Here is a 25,874-nt window from a genome sequence, read left to right as displayed (position 1 = left end):
TAGGGAAAAGTTCATGTTCCATGAACATATTTTGTAAATTTCCTAAAAACTAAATTTTTGATTAGTAATATGCATTGCTAAGAAATTCATTTGGACAACTTTAAAGGTGATTATCTCAATATTTCGGGGTTTTTTGCACTCCAGATTCCAGATTTTCAAATAGTTGCATCTCAACAAATACTGTCCTATCCTAACAAACCATACATCAATGGAAAGCTTATTTATTCAGCTTTCAGAAGTATAAATCTCAATTTCGATAAAATATACCCTTATGACTAGTTTTGTAGCCACTATTAATTTTACATTATAATTTTGTACATTTTTATATTTACATTTTTTTGTAGTGAAATATGATTTGGCGGACATATTCTTGCAATTCACAAAGATTTAAGGATCTTTAATCTTTATCATAATAGCAATTTATCAGATAACAAATAGATAACAGGCCACAGTTCTACAAAACAGCAGCCATGTGCGAGGAAGCAATTGGCAGGCATGAGATAAGTCCAAGAGCTTCTGCAGGGGTACGAAAAAAGTGACACATCCTTCCTCCCATACAGTCCTTAAAGGAAAAGGGCTTGTGCTGTGGTTAATAATGGCATCTCTTCTGCCTATGATTAAGTGAACCCAAAGGAAATGAACGCTGAACAGACAAACAGCTAATAATAACAGGACTAAAGGTGAGTATCTGTCTGGATAGAGATTCATTTGACTGTGTACACTACTGGACCTGTGTTCATATTCTCACCTGTGTGAGACCCAGGAATTTGTTGATGTTCTCCGACAAGAAGATCATGTCTCCGTCTGATGTTACCACGCTGATGAAGCCGCCCAGTGACTTCAGATACCAACTGTCCATCAGTCTGTCGACGTCTGTTGTCTCTGTGGCAGTGGCGCAGGCTGCAAAGGGGCAAAAACATGAGAGTTTGAGAACGCTTGTGTGCATGTGAGTGTGCGCACACTCGCTAGTCTTGTTCTGACTCTTAAGTCCCTGGCGGACGTCCAAAATAAACAACAGCAACTTCATCCTGCTACTCCGAACCCTCCCAACAACACTAACCCTCAGCTCCACACATAAGCCAAATACCCACATATAGTGACACACAGACACCCACAATCCCGCTGTTTGACGGCACTAAATCTGTACAGTCTTTCAATTTAAAGAGACAAACGCCAGCTGTTATGTGGAAAGCCCACATCTGTGAGAAACCTATGGGAAGGGGCCAATATTTGTGGTCATGCTTCACTGAAGATCGTACGCACTTTTGGAAAAACACACAAACTTATGCAAGGCAATCTAAAGATACAGTATATACGTAGCACACTTTCTGATGCACTAATGCATGTGTGTTTCATTTTTCAGATGCATAAAGTGATCATTTGGCAAAACCAAAATTCCCAATTGGCTGGTGATACCACCAGTGAAATATGTACGGGGTGCCAGATTTTGGTCGATTGCTGCTGTAGATCTGGCAGAGCTTGAGGAGGGAGGTGGCGTGGACAAGGACATGGAGAACAGAGCGGCTCCACGCTGGGGGGTCGGAAGCCTGTGATTGCTCCAGTGTGCTTCCTCCAGATAAGAAACTTTCTCAAGGCCCATTGAGAGCCCAGGGCTGGATTTGGGCCGAGCCAAGAGACCGTGGCCCCAGGAGAATTTGAGCTACGGCTTTGAAGGGGTTCTTGCCCTGTGGCTTTCATTTCGAGATGAAACAAAACCCAAATTTGGGGTTTTAGCAATTGATCATCTGGATGAGAATATGTACTAGTCTGAATTAGGGCTGTAATCAACCAAAGAAAATCTTGGTCGACTGAAGTCCTGAAACTTTCGACTAAAAATCGACTAAAAAAGACGTTGTGGAGAAAAAAAAAAAGTACGTTACATTAATTAGATACGCACTGTGCTCAGTGCTTGGTAGCCTTGTTGTCTGCCTAAATTAATTTTAAATAAACATAAAAAACTAATAGGCTATTTGCAGTATATTAAATCGTTTTTGACCTAATTATTTTGCACTGAAATGAGTCTGACACACGAGTCTGTCGTCTCTGACAGCGGTGCATCACGTGCACCTGCGCAATATCATAGCCTGTGATTTCTGAAAACAGTACTATGTTGTCAACTAGTGATATCACAAGAACTTTTGAGTAATGTGCAACATATTAGAAAATTATTTTTGTCATATAAGTATAACTGTCAGACACTATCATTTCAGCCGCTCTGCGCAGCTCGCACAGAACGAGGCTGAACATAAGAGCTCAGCTTCGCGGCTGAGACACGAATAGACTTAAAGCTTTTACTAGTGTCAGTCTGAGAGATCGCCGATACACGATACTATGGTGCTAATTTAATTAATTATCTCTGTACTAAATTCCTTATTCGTTTTGTAAAGGTAGACCTGCTATTGGCATATGATTAAGTTGTGCGTGTACAGAGCGCTGACTGGAGTTGCGCCGGAGTTGTTTAAGTTACTTTCGGTTTCATTCTCTGCTATCGTCAGTGAGTGAGTTGTAAATGTGCGTGCATGAATGTAAATGAATGAATCTTTCTTTACCCGTCATTCTGCAATAATGTTACCGCTGTATGTCTGACCGTTGTCATCAGGTGATGTTGTAGTTCAGTTCATATTGAATGCGGAGAAGTGATGCGCGTGTAATTCACGTGCATATGTTTGGCGCCATTTGATCGCATCGTAATTCTGATTAACGCATATAGATGTTACAGAGGTGAATGCTTATGTTTCCTATATACAGACCGATTATGATACATCGTAATTAATTCAGCCTGAACCACGTTTTACTACCTCTGTTATCCTAATGACTGCAATGCTAATATAATATAACACAATTAGTGCTTTCCACCTGATGAAATGAGCGCGGCAAAAAATCGACCAATCAGAATTTTGGTCGAACCAGACCGTATCGACCAATTAATCGACTAATCGACTGGGACGTTACAGCCCTAGTCTGAATACATCTGTTGTTGATAGACATGTGTCTACAAGTGCATATGATCACCTGAGTTGTAGAAATATTGATACTGACTACTGATATCTTAAGGTCATGCAGAACATCTGGCAACGCTTTTGACTATTGAGATTACAGGATGGTTTGCTTTATGTAATATGTGCTAAAGGTAATGTGTGTTATTAATAATTTAAAGCAAAATGAAACAAAAACACACACCACACACAAAAAAAACACACACAACAGAAAAAAAACTAAACAAAAAGCTAAAAGCATAACCCAAAACAAACAGAAAACCCACAAAAGCAACAAAACACAAAAATGAAATAACATGCAATCATACAAACACTAAATAACAAAACAAAACATATGACCCAAACACAGAATACATCCTAAAACCAAATACATAAGTACAAAAACAGACAAACAAAAACAATAAACCAACATTAACGACCCCAAAACAATAAACAAACAAACTAAATAAAAATAAAAAAACACAAAACTCACACACACTGCAAAAAAAGGCTTATCTTCCTTAGTATTTTTGTCTTGTTTTTAGTCTAAATATCTAAAAATTCTTAAATTAAGATGCATTTAAATAAGCAAAACCACATAAGATATTTAGTCTTGTTACCAGGAAAAAATCACTAAATTAAGTGCAGTTTGCTTGTAATAAGTACAATTATCTGCCAGTGGGGTAAGTAAAATAATCTTGTATTAAGAATATTTTACTTACCCCAGGGAGAAAAAAAAAACTAAATTAAGTGCATTTTGCTTAAAACAAGACTAAAAAATCTTTGTAAATTCATCTTAATTTAAGATTTTTTCTAATATTTTGACTAGAAACAAGACCAAAATACTAAGTAAGATAAGCCTTTTTTTTTGCAGTGCACAAAAACCCAACCCAGAAAATACAATAAAAAATAAATAAACAAACAAACCAAAATAAAAAAACAACAAAAACACAACACAAAACAAAACCCCCAATACATACACACAATAAATAAACAAACAAAAATAAAACACAAAAACCACAAATAAAACCTAAACACACACACACACACACACACACAATAAACAAAAAACAAAAACAAAAATACAAACAGAACAAAATAAAACTCAAAAACATAACCCAAAACAAAATACAGAAACACAATTTAAAAAAAAAAACAAGCAAAAATAACCTCAAATAAAACAATCCAAAACACATACACACACACACACACACACACACACACACACACACACACACACACACACACACAACAAAATGCATAAACACAATAAACAAACACACAAGCAAAAATAAAACAACCTAAAAAACACACAAAACACAATAAACAAACAAACAAACAAAAAAACTAATAAAACACACAACACGCAAAATATAACCCAAAACAATAAATAAAAGACACAGCACAAAAACTCATAAAAACAAAACACACAAAAAACAGAAAACACAACAAAATGCATTAAAACACACACGCACGCACGCACGCACACACACACACACAATAATAATAATGATATAATAATAAAAAACAAACGCAAGAAAAACAAAAACCTAATAGACACTTGCTTTGACATACATCTAGACACCTCTGATCTCTGAACTTTAAACAGACTGAACTTGAGGAAGTGGCATCTTGAAGCCAACAACTCTTTCCGCATATAGTTTTTTTTAGCCTAAAGATGACATACACTCCAAACGAACATGAAACGATCATGTTTTGTTTCGGGGCTATTTGTACAAGTAAATAAAGAATCGTAATTGCATCCGCGGTGAGTCATTGATTTCAACGAGATTACATCTCATCAACCATTATTTCATAACACACATTTTCGAGCCGCCCAGAGACGAAAAGAGCGAATCAGTGGGCGAGCGAATCAGCTCTGAGCATCAGCGCATAGGGACTGGGGATCTTATGTAAAAGGTGTTTCCCATGCACCCTCAGCATGGCTATGGTGATGGCAGGAGGAGGAGGAGGGATGGATGGATGGATGTGTGGCGCCAGGGCCGGCCTGTGTTTTGGCTGGCCTGAGACGGAGAGCGCCAGCCTTAAAGAAAGCACCAATCATGCTTCTAGCATAGAGCTCACAGAGCTGCTGATAACACTATCTGATGTGCCATCTCGTTCAATGTCTCTCTTTCCTCTCCCTCCCTCCCTCCCTCCCCCTTTCCATTTCTGCATGAACATGAACATGAACATGAACATGAACATGAACATGAACATTTGACTGTCAAGTCGCTTCAAGTTCGACGGTGCAAGACATTCGGTTGCTCCAAACCGAGGTGGATTCTGCATTCTGACTGCGTACTAATTGTGTTCCCTGTCCTCTTTATAGTGTCTGGGCAGGGGCTCCTTTGTCCAGCTTCCGGAGAGTCTAATTTTATAATAAACACACACAAACAATATGAACATGCTCACATCCTCTCAAAATACCTGTTCTGGTCAGACAAACTTTAACAAGATCTGGAGCGGAGCATTAGGTCTTCATTTATTCACCCTCATGATTTTCACAAAAGAAGATATTTTGCATAATGTTTTCATGAGATTTGAATGCTGTGCTGAAGGGAAATTTTTTCAGCAATAAATTCTGAACTAAATTTTAGTCTGTTTTTACCAGGACTTCAGAAGACGTGGCACACAACAGGGTTATTTTTAATCAAGTAATACTAAAACTAAAGCCATAAAAATAAATAAATAAATAAATAAACAAACATTAGTTGAAAATTTATGTTAAATGAAATAAAGTGTAACTAATAAACTGAAGTAGGAAAAAACTATATAGACAAATCAAAATTATTTATAAGAATTAAAATTTCAAATATATTTAAAATATATACAAAAAAAATATTTAAAATATTTTGCATAATTGAATTTGAATGCTGTGCTGGAGGGAAATATTTTCAGCAATAAATTCAGAATTAAATTTCAGTCTGTTTCTACCATAAGACTTCAGAAGATGTGCCAAACGTGGTACACAATAGGGTTATTTTTATTAACTAAAACAAGAAAAAACAAAAACAAACAAACAAACAAACAAACATTACTTAGAAAAAAATGTTAAATAAATCAAATATAAAAAAACAAAGGCAACATTTCACATTTTCATTCAGTTCAACCTCAAGTGGTAAAATAACAAACTAAATATAACAAACTATTTAAAAAACTATATAGAAAAAACAAAGTTCCATACATATACGTTTTTTCTATATTAAAATATAAATTTTCTATATTAAAATATAAATTTATATTTATATATATATATATATATATATATATTACATATACACACACACTCAATTATAAATGCATTTTGCATAATGTTTTCATGAGATTTGAATGCTATGCTGGAGGGAAATTTTTTTAGCAATAAATTCACAATTAAATTTTACACAACAGGGTTATTTTATTAACTAAAACCATAAAAAAATTGGAAATTATTTAGTTAACATGAAGTGCTACAATAACAAACTACATCAAACTAAAATTAATAAATAAAGGCAGAAAAAAAAACTATATAGAGAAAACAAAACTATTTTTAACAAAATTTATTATTATTTATTATTCATTTATAAATTCACAATTAAAATTCAGGGGTTATTTTTATAACTAAAACCAAAACCACAGAAAAATTAAAAAACAAACAAATAAAACATTACTTTAAAAAATTGTTAAATGTAAAAAAATAAAAAAATAAAAATAAAACTAATGAATAAAAGTAGAAAAAAGTACTTATTTTTAAAGACTTTTTTATTTGCATAATGTTTTCATAAACCATAACAAACAAACAAACAAAAACAAACAAACAAACAAACAAACAAACAAACATTACCTGAAAAAATTGTACCTGAAAAGACATTTCACATTTTCTTTTAGTTTAACCTGAAGTGCTAAAATAACAAACTACATAAAACTAAAACTACTAAATAAAAGTAGAATAAAAACTATATAGACAAAATAAAATTATTTTTAAAAATATTGTTATTATATTTATTTATTTAGGCATTTATAATGTTTTCATGAGATTTGAATGCTATGTTGGAGGAAATATTTTCAGCAATAAATTCAGAACTAAATCTCACACAAAATGGTTATTTTTATTAACTAAAACCAAAACCATAAAAAAGTAAAAACAAACATTACTTGGAAAAAAAAATGTTAAAATGTAAAAGTAAAAAAAAACAAATTTGTAGTTTTAGTTGAACCTGAAGTGCTAAAATAACAAACTACATAAAACTAATAAATAAAAGTAGAAAAAATATGTAGACAATACAAAATTATTTTTAACAAAATTATTTATTAATTTGCATAATGTTTTAATGAGATTTGAATGCTACACTAGGAGAAATATTTTCAGCAATAAATACAGAACTAAATTCCACACAGGGTTATTTTATTACCTAAAACAAAACTATAAAAAATTTAAAATAAACAAAGAAAAGCTAAACTTACTTGAAAATATTTTTTATGTAAAAAAAACAACAACAACAACAACAACAACAAGGCAACATTTTACATTTTCATTTAGTTTAAGCTGAAGTTTTAAAATAAACTACATAAAACTAAAGCTAATAAATAAAATTAGAAAAAAAAAACTATATAGACAAAACTAAATTATTTGTAACAAAATTAGTATTTATTTATTTATTTATTTGCATAATGTTTTAATGAGATTTAAATGCTATGCTGGAAGAAATATTTTCAGCAATACATTCAAAAAACAGGGTTATTTTTATTAACTAAAACCAAAACCATAAAAAAATAAAAACAAACAAACAAACTAAAATTACTTGGAAAAAAAAGTTAAATGTAAACAAACAAACAAACAAAAAAAACACACATACACAAACGCAACATTTCGCATTTTCATTTAGTTTGAAGTGCAGAAATAAAACGATATAAAACTCAAACTAATAAATGAAAGTAGAAAAAAAAACTATATAGACAATAATAATATTTTTGTTAAAATCATTTTGTTTTAATTTATTTTTTCCCCATAATGTTTTAATGAGATTTGAACGCTATGCTGGGGGAAATATTTTCATCAATAAATTCAGAATTAAATTATACACAACAGGGTTATTTTTTATAACTAGAACTAAAACCATAACCATAAAAACAAAACAGAAAAAAAAAACAAGCAAAAATTGAAAAAAAAAAAAAGTTAAATGAAAAAAGGGATTTAGTTTAACCTGAAGTGTTAAAATAAACTAAAAACTAAAACTACTCAATGGTATTTAAAAAATATATAAAAACTATAAAAAGACAAAACAAAACTACTTATATTAATTAAAAGTAAGTAAAAACAGGAATATAAAATAAACTCAAAATTTTAGGAAAAGCAATAGTATATAAATGATACTAAAATAACACTAGCTGACAATTTTTATGGATTTTATGATACCTTTATGGTGCTTTTCACAATTTGACAGCCTGAATTACAATCAAGTATTGTCAACAATATGCTAAACTTCTCATTTTACATTTAATGGAAGAAAGAAAGTCATACTTGTTTAAAACGACATGAGAAAGGTAAATAAAAACGTTGTAATTTTTGAGTGATCTCTCCCTTTAACACTCGCGCACATTCATATCTCTCGAAGCTTGCCGTATCCATTATTAAACATACTGTGTAGGTTTTCATTAAATTGTTGTATTCACCACATGCTGTCTTTGATTTATTAAATTAGCACCTACAGCTAAACATAATTAACCCAGACACAGTTACAGCAGGCCCAATATTCACTAACGTAATTATGTCCAAAGCGCCTCCTCATTTATATAATACAACAGTAAGTTTAATGCAGTCTGACACAGGGCCGTGCAGAGACCTTTAAAGGGGCAGGTGCTCAAAGTATAAAAAGGGCACCTGGAACAAGACATTAAAGAGCCCCTCGGGTCCATCACCTCATTGTGGGCATCCAGTTACTTACGTAACAAGTAACTATGTCATTAATAAGACAAATAATGCATTATTCGAAGTTTTAATTGCATTTATGTTTAGTTCAGGACTCAAACAATAGAATTAGTAATATTTTTATCACTATAAAAGGGGCTCTCTAAATAGGGCTGTGCTCAAAACATCAGTACAGCAATACTGTACTGTATATTGTGACACATTCCTTGCTGATATACGTATTATTACAGTGGCCTCTAGCAGCCAATGCTGTGAAGCAGTTTTGAGAAAGAAACGGAACATAAAAAAAAAATTTTAATGTTTAAAAGATTAAAAACATTTTCTTCGGACCTATTCATTTTGATTAGAAATTGTTGTGTATCAAATTGTCAAACGTAAAGATTTTCTTCTCTCTGTTAAACACAATAATAAAGAACAGCTGTTATATTAAAACCTGTGTGCTCACTATTGAAAATACTGTATATGTTGCCCCTGATGTACTGTATTGTAAGATTTTAGACGGTAGGATATTAAGGCATAAAATGGCATGATTTATAATTCAGATACAGGTTCACACAAAAACTAAATATCTTATACACTTTATACCATTAAAAGAGATCAATCGAGCTTATCATTTATTATATTTATTTAAAACATAAATATTACTGTCTTCATTGTTTTTAGAAGGCACATTAACTTCTTTCACATTTACAACTCTATGTGTTTGCTGCATAAAAACGTAGGTCGATAATTGCAATAATTTGACCATAGAGCTGAAAAATGTGGAAATAAAAATTGATTCTCTGTCACGAGGGGGCGCTTTAGGAGCGCTGAAATACTACGGTTTCCATAGTAACGGCTGAACACAAAGCAGCATTAATGCCGTTTTATCATTAAATGAAAATGCCAACGACACGTTTCCGAGGACAGACCTTTCCCTTCAGATATATTTATATAAAGACATCAGTGCCGCGTTTTGACTTTGAAACGTGCAGCGTGCATATTTATTCATTGACATCATTGCCTTTTGATGTTTAATCCAGCCCTATTGCGATTCTCTTCTTTCCGTCCCCAAATGTAAGACCTCCTAAATTATAATTAAGTCTTTTCTTATTCTATTTAACATATATAAAACTTTTTATGGCTTTAAATTTGATACAACCTAATTGAGGAGTTTTTAAGGACCTGCAGGAGCCCTCTACTTTACGATAGCCCATCGGGCAGTCCAGTTAACTATTTTGGTAGCTTGACTGAAAAAAACAATAGCCCCGGGACATCAGGCTAGCGATTTTGCGAGCCATGCATTACATAAAGAAAAAAAAAAACAGACCCAAGATGCCCATGACGTCCTTTTCTCCCCCAAAATGCAAGAACGATTCACGAAGTGAAAATGCACTTTTGTTTACATGACGACATTAACATTATCGACAGCTATTTCAGAGCAGACTACACATGCACAAGCTATAAAAATAATAGAAATACTCGTGCATAATCTCTTTTCTTCACGTCATTCTTATAAGTAACATCAAATCTGGTGAAAACACCACTCACCAGCAGCCATGAACGTGTCTATACTTGGTGTTATAGACGTTTTTCCTGAACACGGAAGTAAGTCCGACTATTAACTGAAAGAATGCTTTGCATTTCCGGTCTGCATTGTTTCTAGTCAAATTAGGGTATATTCCGAGCTAATAAACTAATGTTAAACCTATTAAAATGTTTTTAAAAAGCACATGGCTCCATAGTATGGCGCCATCACTTGGCAATGTCGCAATGAGCGTCATTTGTCAGTGCCTCACTTTAATGAGTGTGTAGATGACACGAAGAAGCGGACGTTAGCTACATTAAAAACAGATGGACGCTATTTGAATGGGTTCCTATGGAAACCGGAACAGAAAAGCATTCAATCTGACGTTAGAATTCGTAATGGCGGCGCTCCTCGTTTACTCAGGAAAAAGGTCTATAAACGTGATCGGATCGCCCTGAACTTCCGGGTGGGGTCATCACTTGAGGGTCTTTCTATTTACAGCTAAAACAATATTAATTAATTTTACTAATAGATCGATTGGGCAGGCTGTCGCGAATTCGTTATTTTTTATACATTTTTTTATTTTTATATTATTAAAAAATAAATAAAAATAAATAAAATCTTAACAAAAGGGCACTTTGATCACTAGTGGCCAAAAGGGCAGGTGCTCAAGCACCCTCCGCCTGGTCTGACATCACGACTAAAACATTTCCTCATAACAGTGCAGAGCTAATGACGGTGAACCCAGATAAGAGATCAAACTACAGCTTTTGAATTTGATTATCAGCGCAGTGTGTATTTGCATCACGGCTCTTTCTTTGACGTGACGTCAAGCTGAGTCGCATGGTCTGGGATGTTGTACTAACAGAGGAGTCAGCCGTGTGATAACCTTTATCAAATTGCAAATATAACTCTATAAAAACAGCAGCACCAATCATTGTATTAACAGGATTTTGCTTTATGCTTTGTTATCCAGCAGATTTGATTTTCAAAATATTATTTTACTGATGTTATATACCAAAACAATATAATATTTATCCAACATTTTAATAGCTAAATGTAGTTTAGAATGCTTTTAATACATGCTTGAAATTACCAATGTATATAAATATGTACATGTAGGCATATAAAATTGTATGTATGCATTTTTTCAATAAATAAATACATTTTATTTTTATAATACTACGATTATTATTTTGTGGTTAAGTTGTAACACAAAGTAAATTAAAGCATTTTCAGAACATTTACAGTACTAGTGATGCACTAATAATACAATTATGGCTGAAATAGATAAAACTATCATTATTTTCATGCTTTGGCTGAATACTGATAAATTATATTAAAATCCTGTGTAACGCACATTAAAACTAAAATCAATAGGTTATATCAATGCCACACTGCCAAATCAATGTCCAATACTACTGCTAACTACTACTACTAATAATAATTTTGTTATTTATTTATTCATTTATTTACAACTCATGTGAATGAGTTGTACCACATAGTGAAGGAAAAGCATGTGAACGTCTTCAGTACTAGGGATGCACAAATAATATAATAATAATAATAATAATAATAATAATAATAATAATAATAACAACAATAACAACAATAACAACAACAACAACAATAATAATAATAATAATAATAAATTAAAAATAAATACAAACAAACAAACATACTTGGGCTAATGACGGTGAACCCAGATAATAATAATAATAATAATAATAATAATAATAATAATAATAATAATACATTATGTTATTTATTATTTATGTAGATGAGTTTGACCACATAGTGAAGGAAAATTGTGTGAACATTTTCAGTACTAGGGATGTACAAATATTAAAAATTATGGCTATAATAATAACAACAATAACAACAACAACAATAATAAAAAACAAACGCAAATAAATAAATACAAACAAACATTAATTGTTTTTGTTTTTTATTTGTATAATAATAAATAATAATAGTAATTATTATTATTATAATATTATTATTAGTTTTGCTATTTATTTAATAATACCAATAAAGCACAAATACTTAAAGCACAAGTATAATAAAAATAAATAATAATAATAATAATTATTATTATTATTATTATACAAATAAAATACAAACACAAACAAAAAATTAAACACAAACAAACAAAACACTAATTACGTTAAACCCAGGTAATAATAATAATAATAATAATATCGAAATAAAAATAATAAAATAACAAACACAAATGAATGAATAAATACAAACTAACAAACAAACATTACTTGTGCTAATGATGGTGAACCCAGATAGTAGTAATAATAATAACAATAATAATAATAATAATAATACATTTCTTATTTATCATTATTATTATTATTATTATTATTATTATATTATTTTATTTATAATATTATATTATTTTTAAGTTGTTTATTTATTAATTTACGTAGATGAGTTGGACTACATAGTGAAGGGAAATTTTGTGAACATTTTCAGTACTAGGGATGCACAAATATAATAATAATAATAATAATAATAATAATAATAATAATAATAATAATAATAATAATAATAATAATAATAATAATAACAAACAAAATATTAAATACAAACACTTGGGCTAATGACAGTGAACAGAGATAATAATAATTATTTATTATTAATAATTAATAATGAATAATATTGTTATTATGTATTTATTTATTTATTGACCACACAGTAAAAGAAAACATGTCTTACACACTAGGGATGTACAAATATTAAAATAATGGGTAATGCAATAAAAAAAATAATATTTCCATGACAAATGATAAATGGCAGATTTAAAGGCAGATTTATTAAAAATATATAATATTTTGTTTAAAAAAAATTGCACTAAATTTAAAACCAATAGTTTTTGTCAATGTCAAACCAATGCTGTGATGTCCAAACGTTTGCATATATTTTAAAATGAATCTAATATGTTGTTCCAGATGTGGATTTGTAAGCTTGTACCTGAGGTGAGGGTTTTGCGTGTCTGCAGGTAGCTGATAGCCAGTCTCATGATGGAGGCTTTATCCAGATGTGAGCTGATGCTGTGTGGGAGAGGCAGCTGACGGGCCAGTTCATAAAACACCTCTGTCTCCTTACTGCGCCTGCAGCGTGCCGCATCTCGAGATTTCTCCTTACGCCGCTCTGAGCTGCACCTACAACATACAACAATATGGAAACGTTGGCTTGCTGTGTGATAAAATCTAAGAAAATAGTGAAATATATTGTGCAATATGCAAAAACTTTCACAGACAAAAAAAGCAGAGGACAAAAAGGCAAAGAAAAGCTTTTAAAGACTCAAATAAAGTAAACCATTCACTCTCAGAGACTGCTCTGACATTTTTTTGCGATTTACCCATAATAACTTTTTCTTCTGTTTGCTTTTCAGCTGACCTTGACATGCTTTGAACAACTCACCCTGATATTTTCTCATGCTGTATACAAATACAGACATGCTCAACCCATTTATCATTTCTTGTGAGGCTTCAGAGAATAACAGTCTCTTTGTGCCCTTGACAGTCTTTCTCATTCAACTCCAGTCACTCTTGGAGATTCAGACATCAGGCCCAAAAACTGAGCCAGTGGAGAAAGAGCCAGTGTCCGGCAGGTGCGAATGAATCCACACACACACACACACACACACACACACACACACACACACACACACACACACACACACACACACACACACACACACACACACACACACACACACACACACACACACACAAGCACACAGATATCCTTTCAGAAATACATTTGGCCTTAAAACAAAACAGTTATGTCTCTTGATCAACATAACAGTAGAATCATTCTGCTGGATTAGTGGTTAATAATGACACAGCAAAAGCAGCTCTTATTACATTGCTTGATTCATTCTAGTCAGCTCGAGCTGTCAGAAGCGGACGGGTCAATGCCAGATCTCAAGTGGGACATTTCTGGCTGGTTCAAGTGCTTATGGGAACGATCACTTATAGCTACATCCTGGATTTAATAAACAAAAATATTGTCCCAAATTAGAACACATCTGTTCTGTTCCATGACCAGACATTATTTACTGAAATCAGAAGTTCCCATTTATCTTGTTGGAAACTCTGACAACTCTGTGATTACAGATGTTCAGAAATCATCCATTCATCCATCAATCAGACTGTGGTCGGAAAAGACAGGTGTTTATTTCCCTAACGTGTGATAAATAAGGACAAAAATGGCATTAGATCAGCAAAGATAACTAAGAATAAAAAAAGCTAGTTAATTTAGTTAATTTATTGTGACAATTCAAGGACAGTGGAATTCATTGCCAGAGCTTTCATGTGATGTAATAACGAAAAGAAAATTAAATTTTAAACCAAAAAAAGCTTGAGAACAGTATGACAAAAGTGCTAGTTATACACAGAAAAACTTGCAATTCTGACTTTTTTCTGGCAATTCTTACTTTTTTTTCCCTCACAATTCTGACGATTTAGAATTATGTTATATAAAATGACAATTATGAGTTATAAAGTCAAAATAGTGGGATATAAATTAGAAACTGCGAGAAATAAAATTAAAACTGAGAGATAAAAACATGCATTCTGACCTTTTTTTCCCCGCAATTCTGACTTTTCCTCAGAATTGTAAGATAAACTCGCAATTGCGAGTTATGAAGTCCAATTCTGAGGGGGAAAAAAGACTGATATGTTATCATAATAAATATCTTGCGAGTTTATATCTCACAATTCTGAGAAAAAAAGTCACAATTGTGAGTTTATATCTCAATTCTTAGAAGAAAAGTCACAATTGTGCAATTCTGAGAAAAAAAAGTCACAATTGTGAGTTTATACTCGCAATTCTGAGAAAAACAGTCAACTGTGAGTTTTTTATTTTGCAATTCTGAGAAAAAAAAGTCACAATTTTGAGTTTATATTACAATTCTGAGAAAAAGTAAAAAATTTGAGTTTATATCTCACAATTCTGAGAAAAAAGTCAACTGAGTTTATATTTTGCAATTCTGAGAAAAAAAAATCACACTTGTGAGTTTATATACTCACAATTCTGAGAAAAAAAATCACAATTGTAAGTTTCTATTTTGCAATTCTGAGAAAAAAGTCACAATTGTTAGTTGATTAAAAAATCTATTGTGAGTTTATATCTTGCAGTTGCAATTTATATTCACAATTCTGAGAAAAAAAGTCACAATTTTGAGTTCATATCTCACAATTCTAAGAAAAATGTCACAATTGTGAGTTTATATCTCACAATTCTGAGAAAAAGTCACAATTGTGAGTTTATATCTCACAATTCTGAGAAAAAGTCACAATTTTGAGTTTATATCTCACAATTCTGAGAAAAATGTCACAATTGTGAGTTTGTACTCTCAATTCTGAGGAAAAAAAAAATCACAATTGAGAGTTTATACTCAATTCTGAGAAAAAAAAAATCACAATTGTGAGTTTATATACTCACAATTCTGAGAAAAAGTCACAATTGTTAGTTGATTAAAAAATCTATTGTGAGTTTATATCTTGCAGTTGCAATTTATATTCACAATTCTGAGAAAAAGTCACAATTTTGAGTTTATATCTCACAATTCTAAGAAAAATGTCACAATTGTGAGTTTGTACTCTCAATTCTGAGAAAAAGTCACAATTGTGAGTTTATATCTCACAATTCTGTGAAAAAGTCACAATTGTGAGTTTGTACTCTCAATTCTGAGAAAAAGTCACAATTGTGAGTTTGTACTCTCAATTCTGAGAAAAAGTCACAATTTTGAGTTTATATCTCACAATTCTGAGAAAAAGTCACAATTTTGAGTTTATATCTCACAATTCTAAGAAAAATGTCACAATTGTGAGTTTGTACTCTCAATTCTGAGAAAAAGTCACAATTGTGAGTTTATATCTCACAATTCTGAGAAAAAGTCACAATTGTGAGTTTGTACTCTCAATTCTGAGAAAAAGTCACAATTGTGAGTTTGTACTCTCAATTCTGAGAAAAAGTCACAATTTTGAGTTTGTACTCTCAATTCTGAGAAAAAGTCACAATTTTGAGTTTATATCTCACATTTCTAAGAAAAAAAGTCACAATTGTGAGATTATATCTCTCAATTCTGAGAAAAAGTCACAATTTTGAGTTTATATCTCACAATTCTAAGAAAAAAAATCACAATTGTTAGTTGATTAAAAAAAATCTATTGTGAGTTTATATCTTGCAGTTGCAATTTATATTCACAATTCTGAGAAAAAGTCACAATTTTGAGTTTATATCTCACAATTCTAAGAAAAATGTCACAATTGTGAGTTTGTACTCTCAATTCTGAGGGAAAAAAAAAAATCACAATTGAGAGTTTATACTCAATTCTGAGAAAAAAAAATCACAATTGTGAGTTGATTAAAAAAATCTATTGTGAGTTTATATCTTGCAGTTGCAATTTATATTCACAATTCTGAGAAAAAGTCACAATTTTGAGTTTATATCTCACAATTCTAAGAAAAATGTCACAATTGTGAGTTTGTACTCTCAATTCTGAGGAAAAAAAAAATCACAATTGAGAGTTTATACTCAATTCTGAGAAAAAAAAAAAATCACAATTGTGAGTTTATATACTCACAATTCTGAGAAAAAGTCACAATTGTTAGTTGATTAAAAAATCTATTGTGAGTTTATATCTTGCAGTTGCAATTTATATTCACAATTCTGAGAAAAAGTCACAATTTTGAGTTTATATCTCATAATTCTAAGAAAAATGTCACAATTGTGAGTTTGTACTCTCAATTCTGAGAAAAAGTCACAATTGTGAGTTTATATCTCACAATTCTGTGAAAAAGTCACAATTGTGAGTTTGTACTCTCAATTCTGAGAAAAAGTCACAATTGTGAGTTTGTACTCTCAATTCTGAGAAAAAGTCACAATTTTGAGTTTATATCTCACAATTCTGAGAAAAAGTCACAATTTTGAGTTTATATCTCACAATTCTAAGAAAAATGTCACAATTGTGAGTTTGTACTCTCAATTCTGAGAAAAAGTCACAATTGTGAGTTTATATCTCACAATTCTGAGAAAAAGTCACAATTGTGAGTTTGTACTCTCAATTCTGAGAAAAAGTCACAATTGTGAGTTTGTACTCTCAATTCTGAGAAAAAGTCACAATTTTGAGTTTGTACTCTCAATTCTGAGAAAAAGTCACAATTTTGAGTTTATATCTCACAATTCTAAGAAAAAAAGTCACAATTGTGAGATTATATCTCTCAATTCTGAGAAAAAGTCACAATTTTGAGTTTATATCTCACAATTCTAAGAAAAAAAATCACAATTGTTAGTTGATTAAAAAAAATCTATTGTGAGTTTATATCTTGCAGTTGCAATTTATATTCACAATTCTGAGAAAAAGTCACAATTTTGAGTTTATATCTCACAATTCTAAGAAAAATGTCACAATTGTGAGTTTGTACTCTCAATTCTGAGGGAAAAAAAAATCACAATTGAGAGTTTATATCTCACAATTCTGAGAAAAAGTCACAATTGTGAGATTATATCTCTCAATTCTGAGAAAAAGTCACAATTTTGAGTTTATATCTCACAATTCTAAGAAAAAAAATCACAATTGTTAGTTGATTAAAAAAAATCTATTGTGAGTTTATATCTTGCAGTTGCAATTTATATTCACAATTCTGAGAAAAAGTCACAATTTTGAGTTTATATCTCACAATTCTAAGAAAAATGTCACAATTGTGAGTTTGTACTCTCAATTCTGAGAAAGTCACAATTGTGAGTTTATATCTCACAATTCTGAGAAAAAGTCACAATTGTGAGTTTGTACTCTCAATTCTGAGAAAAAAAATCACAATTGTAAGTTTCTATTTTGCAATTCTGAGGAAAAAAGTCACAATTGTTAGTTGATTAAAAAATCTATTGTGAGTTTATATCTTGCAGTTGCAATTTATATTCACAATTCTGAGAAAAAAGTCACAATTTTGAGTTTATATCTCACAATTCTAAGAAAAGTCACAATTGTGAGTTTATATCTCACAATTCTGAGGAAAAAGTCACAATTGTGAGTTTATATCTCACAATTCTGAGAAAAAGTCACAATTTTGAGTTTATATCTCACAATTTTGAGAAAAAAAAGTAACAATTGTGAGTTTGTACTCTCAATTCTGAGAAAAAGTCACAATTGTGAGTTTATATCTCACAATTCTGAGAGATTTAAAACAATTTTAAAACAAATTTAAAACAAAATTGTGAGATGTAAACTCGAAATTATGAGAAAAGTCACAATTACCGTTTTATTTGTTATTCAGTGGCAGAAACAGGCTTCCATAGGTTATGATGGTTTAAAAAAAAGACCAAAACTACTGTGGGATTAGCTTAATCTTGATAAATGATTGTCTTAAGAATGCTATGAATAATAAATCAAGCTATAAATCAATAGTCCCTGTTGTAGCTCCTAGCATTTATTTGTTTTTCAAAAAAAAAGACCTAATTTTGATCCTCTGGCAGTTCACAAGCAATGAAGCCCAACTTGCTCTTCATAATTTATCAGAAACAATACTCCAGTCCCTCTTCCTCTTGTCCTATTTAGAAGAAAATAAATAGGCACTGGGCAGGTTTCCATAGAGACCGTGTTGAGGAGGTTGACATCCATGTTTCCGGTCCTGCATCCAATAAGACTGCCGAGAACAAATGCGCAGATATGATGCAAACTGTGCCAATAGTTGTTTCAATTGCCAAAGATTTTTTTTATAGAAAGGTCTCTTCATAGTACTTTACAGGCTAAGATGAGCTATACTCAGATACTAAGCCAATGCTGGAAGTAGTGCTCACGATGCACCACTCAACATCTGTAATACAAAGATGCTTTCTAGCACAAGCGTGTCACACACAATCTCATACACAAAAGCAGTCAATACACTCAATCATTTCACCCCACACTCAAAGTAAATGCCGTGTGCGGCATTCACTCCTTTAGACTAGAAGTAGAGCTCTCTGGATGAACACGGTAAGGTCTGAAGTGCAGACAGTCTACTGCATTGTTAATGCACGGAGCCAGAGGATACCGCAGGACGTTAAACAATGGAGATCTAGAGCTCACTCAGGGCCAGAAAACGTCTAGTGAACCCTCTGAACTCTTTGTAGCAGACGCGGATGTCTACAGCCTCTTATTTAACCCTACAAGACCAAACCACCACCACCAACAATGGAAAACAGGTAGTGACCTGAAGAATAGCTATTGTCAGAGGTTGTGTCACACCAGAGATTACATGTAACCAATCACCTCAAGAGTGCTAAACATGGCGAACGGTGATAGTTTCATTTTCTTAGTCATTTTACCAGATGTCAGGTTATGGAAAACTGACTCATTTTAATCTCAATAATAGTGCATGCAAACTTTAGGTACTTACACAGTGAGGAAAAAAATTATTTGATCCCCTGCTGATTTTGTAAGTTTGCCCACTTACAGAAAGACAGAACAACAACAACAACAACAACAAAAAAATCCAGAAATACGCATTTCAAAAAAGTTATAAATTGATTTGCTTTTTAATGAGTGAAATAAGTATTCGGTCCCCTATCAATCAGCAAGATTTCTGGCTCCCAGGTGTCTTTTATTCAGGTATAAAGATGAGATTAGACACTCTTAAAGGAAGTGCTCCTAATCTCAGCTTGTTACCTGTATAAAAGACACCTGTCCACAGAAGCAATCAATCAGATTCCAAACTCTCCATCATGGCCAAGACCAAAGTGCTGTCCAAGGATGTCAGGCACAAGATTGTAGACCTACACAAGGCTGGAATGGACTACAAGTCCATCGCCAAGCAGCTTGGTGAGAAGGTGACAACAGTTGGTGCGATTATTCGCAAATGGAAGAAACACAAAATAACTGTCTATCTCTCTTGGTCTGGGGCTCCATGCAAGATCTCACCTTGTGGAGTTTCAATGATCATGAGAACGGTGAGGAATCAGCCCAGAACGACACAAGAGGACCTTGTCAATGATCTCAAGGCACCTGGGACCACAGTCACCAAAAACACAACTGGAAACACACTACGCCGTGAAGGACTGAAATCAGTCCTGCAGCACCCACAAGGTCCCCCTGCTCAAGAAAGCACATGTACAGGCCCATCTGAAGTATGCCAATGAACATCTGAATGATTCAGAGGAGAACTGGGTGAAAGTGTTGTGGTCAGATGAGACCAAAATCGAGTTCTTTGGCATCAACTCAACTCGCCGTGTTTGGAGGAGGAGGAATGCTGCCTATGACCCCAAGAACACCATCCCCACTGTCAAACATGGAGGTGGAAACATGCTTTGGGGGTGTTTTTCTGCTAAGGGGACAGGAAAACTGCACCGTATCAAAGGGACGATGGACGGGGCCATGTACTGCCATGGCCAGGGCATTGAAAATAGGTCATGCATGGGTATTTCAGCATGACAATTACCCTAAACACACGGCCAAGGCAACAAAGGAGTGGCTCAAGAAGTAGTACATTAAGGTCCTGGAGTTGCCTAGCCAGTCTCCAGACCTTAATTCCATAGAAAATCTGTGGAGGAGGCTGAAGGTTCGAGTTGCCAAATGTCAGCCTTGAAACCTTAATGATTTAGAGATGATCTGCAAAGATGAGTGGGACAAAATCCCTCCTGAGATGTGTGCAAACCTGGTGGCCAACTACAAGAAACGTCTGATGCTGATATACAAAATCTGCATGGAATCATTTTTTTCCCCTACTGTATGTAGCATTTGAGGTAAAGGAAGTACAAAGCTGTACCTAATAGCTTTTATACTCTAGTAACAGCTTTGTGCCTTTTCTTAAAAGAGCGTAGGATCTGAAGGAGAGGTGGTGTTTCCTTGCCACTGGAAGGATTTGCTGATATTTTCATTCTAAAATGTATTTTAGGAAATCAGCTTGCAATGTATTCAGTTGCCATGATAGTAACTTCACTCGTTCACTGCTGGAATTTATCGTTCTTTCAGCTAAGGTGAAGAAATGCTCAAAGGAAATGAGCTCAAGTAAGTTGGTCCATTTATGAATGTAAGTGAGAGGTTTTGCTGTCATTGTAAATGTTAATTGAGAACCACATTTAGACTTGAATAGTACAAGAAACTTGAAAGAACAGCTCATACAAAAATAAAATCAGCTGTACATTTACTAACACGGCAAGCCATCAAAGATGCAGATGAGTTGTTTCTCCATCGGAACAGATTTGGAAAAATGTATCAATGCATCACTTGCTTACCAATGGATAGTGAATGGGTGCCATCAGAATTAGAGTCTAAACAGCTAATAAAAACGTATTTGAATATTTGTTTAGAACTGTTTTGGACTTTTTTTTGCATGTAAATGGTGCTTGATCTATGCATATTTATCTCCTGAAACAACCTTCTCCTCCACTGACGAAAGAAATATTAAGGATAAAGAACTTGTATTTCAGCTGAAAGCAAAGATTTGAAGTTAAAAAAAGTCTTAATGATGGATTTGTTTCTTACAAACATGCAGATTTTTAATTCACAAGATGTTTCCAATCGTTGTTTGGTGGTTTTTGAATGCAAATAATGGGAGATGGAAACACATTTGCCAAACAAATTCCTCCAGGGGCATCAAAAAACTCTTGTGACTTTGCGCTATGGGACCACATACATAACCTGACTAACCAGTGGGTCAATCAATGAGCAATACATTTATTACAATATTTATTAATCTTTATTAATATTAGTTAATAAAAATACAATCATTCATTGTTTGTCCATGTTAGTTCACAGTGTATTGAAGGAGTAGTACACTTTCAGAATAAAAATGTACAGATAATGTACTCACCCCCTTGTCATCCAATATGTCCATGTCTTTCTTTCTTCAGTCGTAAGGAAATTATGTTTTTTGAGGAAAACATTTCAGGATTTCTCTCCATATAATGGACTTTTATGGTGCCCCCGAGTTTGAACTTCCAAAATGCAGCTTCAAAGGGCTCTAAACGATCACAGCAAAGGAAAGAAGGGTCTTATCTAGCAAAACGATTGGTTATTTTCTAAAAAAAAAAAAAATACTATTTATATACTGTACTTTTTAACCTCAAATGCTCGTCTTGTCTAGCTCTGTGTGTACTCTGTGTAGAGATTAAAAAGTATTTTAGAAAATGACTGATCATTTCGCGAGATAAGACCCTTCTTATTTGGCTGGGATCATTTAGAGCCCTTTGAAGCTGCATTTAAAGCTACATTTTGGAGGTTCAAACTCAGGGGCACCATAGAAGTCCATTATATGGAGAGAAATCTTGAAATGTTTTCCTCAAAAAACATAATTTCTTTACCAATCAAGAAAGAAAGACATGAACATCTCGGATGACAAGGGGGTGAGCAAATTATCTGTAAATTTTTGTTCTGAAAGTGAACTAGTCCTTTAACTGATGTTAACAAACAACTTTTGATTTTAAAAATGCATTAGTAAATGCTAAAATTAACAAACGTTTTCTTAGCAATACTCATTTAAAGTGTAATCGGGAATGATTTCAGCTATATCGCAAATGGTTGATGGATAAGACCTGTCAATAGGTAAAATAACACTAGTCTAGAAGACCAGGAGCAATCTAAACAATGTTAAAGAGGCATGATGCAACAAGTAACATGTCTGTTCACACTAAAAGCAAAAATGCTGCTCTTTTGCAAATCAATCACAGACAAACTGAACATAAATGACATTGGTGACATGCATAAGAATGTTTAAATTATGTCTCAAATCCCTGCTTAAAATGCAGAGACAGTTATTAAGTAAATACAATTAAATCACAAATATTACAAATGTTTTGTTTAATTAATTATTTATAATAAAGCAAAAAAATGAATATCATTAATTAGAAATTAAGTATGCAAATGTTCGAGGATTTGTGACTTGAAAAGTCGAGCATTTGTGGTTAAAAAGTATAGAAATGTTATTTGTTTTTTTAGAAAATGACAGATAGTTTTGCTAGATAAGACCCTTATTCCTCAGCTGGGATTGTGTAGAGCCCTTTGAGGCGGCATTTAAACTGCAATTTAGACCTTCAACCCATTGATTCCCATTGATGTTCACTATATGGAGAAAAATCCAGTTTCTTTTCGACTGAAGAAAGACATGAACAATTTGGATGACATGGGGTGAGTAAATCATCAGGAAACTTTTATTCATAAGTGAACTAATCCTTTAAGACAAAATGTCAGCCTGAACAACTGGGCTCTATTTATTATAAACTAAACATTAGCAATGCATTTAAATTTTCAACAGGGTTATTTTCTATTTGAGATCACTTTGTAATATCACTTGCACCTTTGTACTTAAGCAAACAGTAACATCAATTCCAATCCAACTTGAACAACAAAATCAAACAAACAACCATCAGTTTGTTCAGTGAAACTCAAAGCAGAGTATCCAACAGAACTTGTGCAAAATTCACATGCTGTTGAACCGTCCCAACTGAGAATTCAAAATATTTAACGCAAGAGCGACAGACGTCAACCTGTCATGAGGACGTTATCTATTTCAGTTTGACAAATGAGCTCCCGTATGAGATTCCTGAAGTCATGCAGCTGAAGCTGAAATACGAGCTGCTTTTGGATCCTAACAAAGCCACGAATAAATAGATTAACCAACTTAACGGAGCTACCGACTTGAACTATGTTTAGCGGGAGAGCGGAACAGGTGGACCGATGGCCTCGCGCTCACAGATGTGGTTAATGATAAAACGGTCGCACGGCACGGGAGCAGCCATAAACATAAACACGAAACCTGACTAAGCAGTCTTGACCTATTCAGGCCTGCAAACAATGACACCCTACCTTATGACTGGAAGAATGCTCATTTGCCTTGCGTGAAATGCACTAAATTAAGCACTGTCCCCCCAGCTATTTCAGCCCCATAGTGAGCGGGCCTCTCTAGGAACTGACTACTGACCTTCACTGTCCAAAACAGCTTGTATCGCACAAGAAAACTGGGATTTTAACAGCAACCGACATAAATACTGATACATATGGAAGCCTGTTTCCACCATTGAATAAAAAGAAATTAAAAAGTCTAAATAAATTGAGAAATAAAAGTCAGAATTGCGAGAAAAAAAAATGCAATCCTGACTTTTTTTCTCAGAACTGTGAAATATAAACTCCCAACTGCGAGTTGTAAAGTCCAGTTCTGAGGCTAAAAAAAACGTTTTGTTCTCATAAGTTATCTCACAATTCTGACTTAACTAAAAAAAGTCACGATTGTGAGTTTATATCAGAACTCAGTAGAATTGCGACTCGGTTTCTCCAAACTGTGACTCGAAACTGCGTGATATAAAGTTGAAATTCTGAGAAAAAAAAAGAAGGTCAGAATTGCGTAATATATACTCACAATTGCAAAAAATAAAGTCAGAATTGCGTGGGGGAAAAAAACCCAATTCTGACTTTTTTTGTGACACACACTCTGAATTGCGAGTTGCAAAGTCCAATTCTGAGGGTAAAAAAGACTGGTCTGTTCTTAGATGTTTTTATCTCACAATTCTGACTTAACTTGGAGTTAAAAAAAAGTCACAATTGTGAGTTTATATATTGCAATTCCATTTTTCTTTCTTCAGAATAGCGACTTTATTTCTCAGAATTGCAACTTTATTTCTCAGAACTGTGGCTTCGTTTCTCAAAATTGCTATTTTATTCCTCAGAATTGTGATGGATTGCAACAGATATAAACTCCCAATTGCGAAAAATAAAGTCAGAATTGCAAGAAAAAAAAAAAACACAATAGTTTTTTTTTCTCAGAATTGACATATAAACTTGCAATTGCAAGTTGCAAAGTCTAATTCTGAAGGTAAATGTTTTCCAGAATACGATTCCGTTTCTCAAAACTGTGACTCTGTTTCTCAGAATTGCGACTTATATCACACAATTCTGACTTTTTTTCCTCAGAATTGTGACAGATTGTGTTTTTTTTTCTAAGTTCTCACAACTCTGACTTAACTTGCAGTTCAAAGTCACAATTGTGAGTTTATATCTTGCAATTCTGACCTTTTTTCCTCAGAATTGTGACACAAACTTGCAATTGCAAGTTGCAAAGTCCAATTCTGAGGGCAAAAAAAAAAAAAAGACTGGTTTGTTCTCAGAATTGTGACTTTATTTCTAGGAATTGCGACTTTATTTCTCGGAATTGCGACTTTATTTCTCAGGATTGCGACTTTATTTCTCAGGATTGCGACTTTATTTCTCGGAATTGCGACTTTATTTCTCAGGATTGCGACTTTATTTCTCAGGATTGCGACTTTATTTCTCAGGATTGCGACTTTATTTCTCAGAATTGGGACTTTATTTCTTAGAACTGTGGCTTAGTTTTTCAAAATTGCTATTTTATTCCTCAGAATTGTGATGGATTGCAACAGAATTGCAATTTATATCTTGCAATTGTGACTTTTTTTCTCAGAATTGCGAGATATAAACTCACAATTGCGAAAAATGAAGTCAGAATTGCAAGAAGAAAAAAAAAAAAACACA

At 32.9% G+C, this 25,874-nt stretch overlaps 1 protein-coding gene across 1 annotated transcript in view; it reads right to left on the bottom strand.

Moving 5' to 3' along the window:
* The window catches only part of epas1b (endothelial PAS domain protein 1b), an 88,670-nt gene that overhangs the window by 37,271 nt on the left and 25,525 nt on the right, over positions 1–25,874 (bottom strand). Inside the window, exons 2-3 of the mRNA XM_073834232.1 lie at positions 13,376–13,566; positions 749–900 (exon numbers count right to left, since the gene is read on the bottom strand). Of these exons, the coding sequence (XP_073690333.1) occupies positions 749–900; positions 13,376–13,566 (343 nt within the window). The remainder of the gene's footprint in view (positions 1–748; positions 901–13,375; positions 13,567–25,874) is intronic.

Source organism: Garra rufa, chromosome 2 (assembly GCF_049309525.1).
Source record: "Garra rufa chromosome 2, GarRuf1.0, whole genome shotgun sequence".
Classification (NCBI taxonomy): domain Eukaryota; kingdom Metazoa; phylum Chordata; class Actinopteri; order Cypriniformes; family Cyprinidae; genus Garra; species Garra rufa.
Note: the sequence above shows the minus strand (reverse complement) of the source record. Positions and strands in the feature narration are given on the sequence as shown.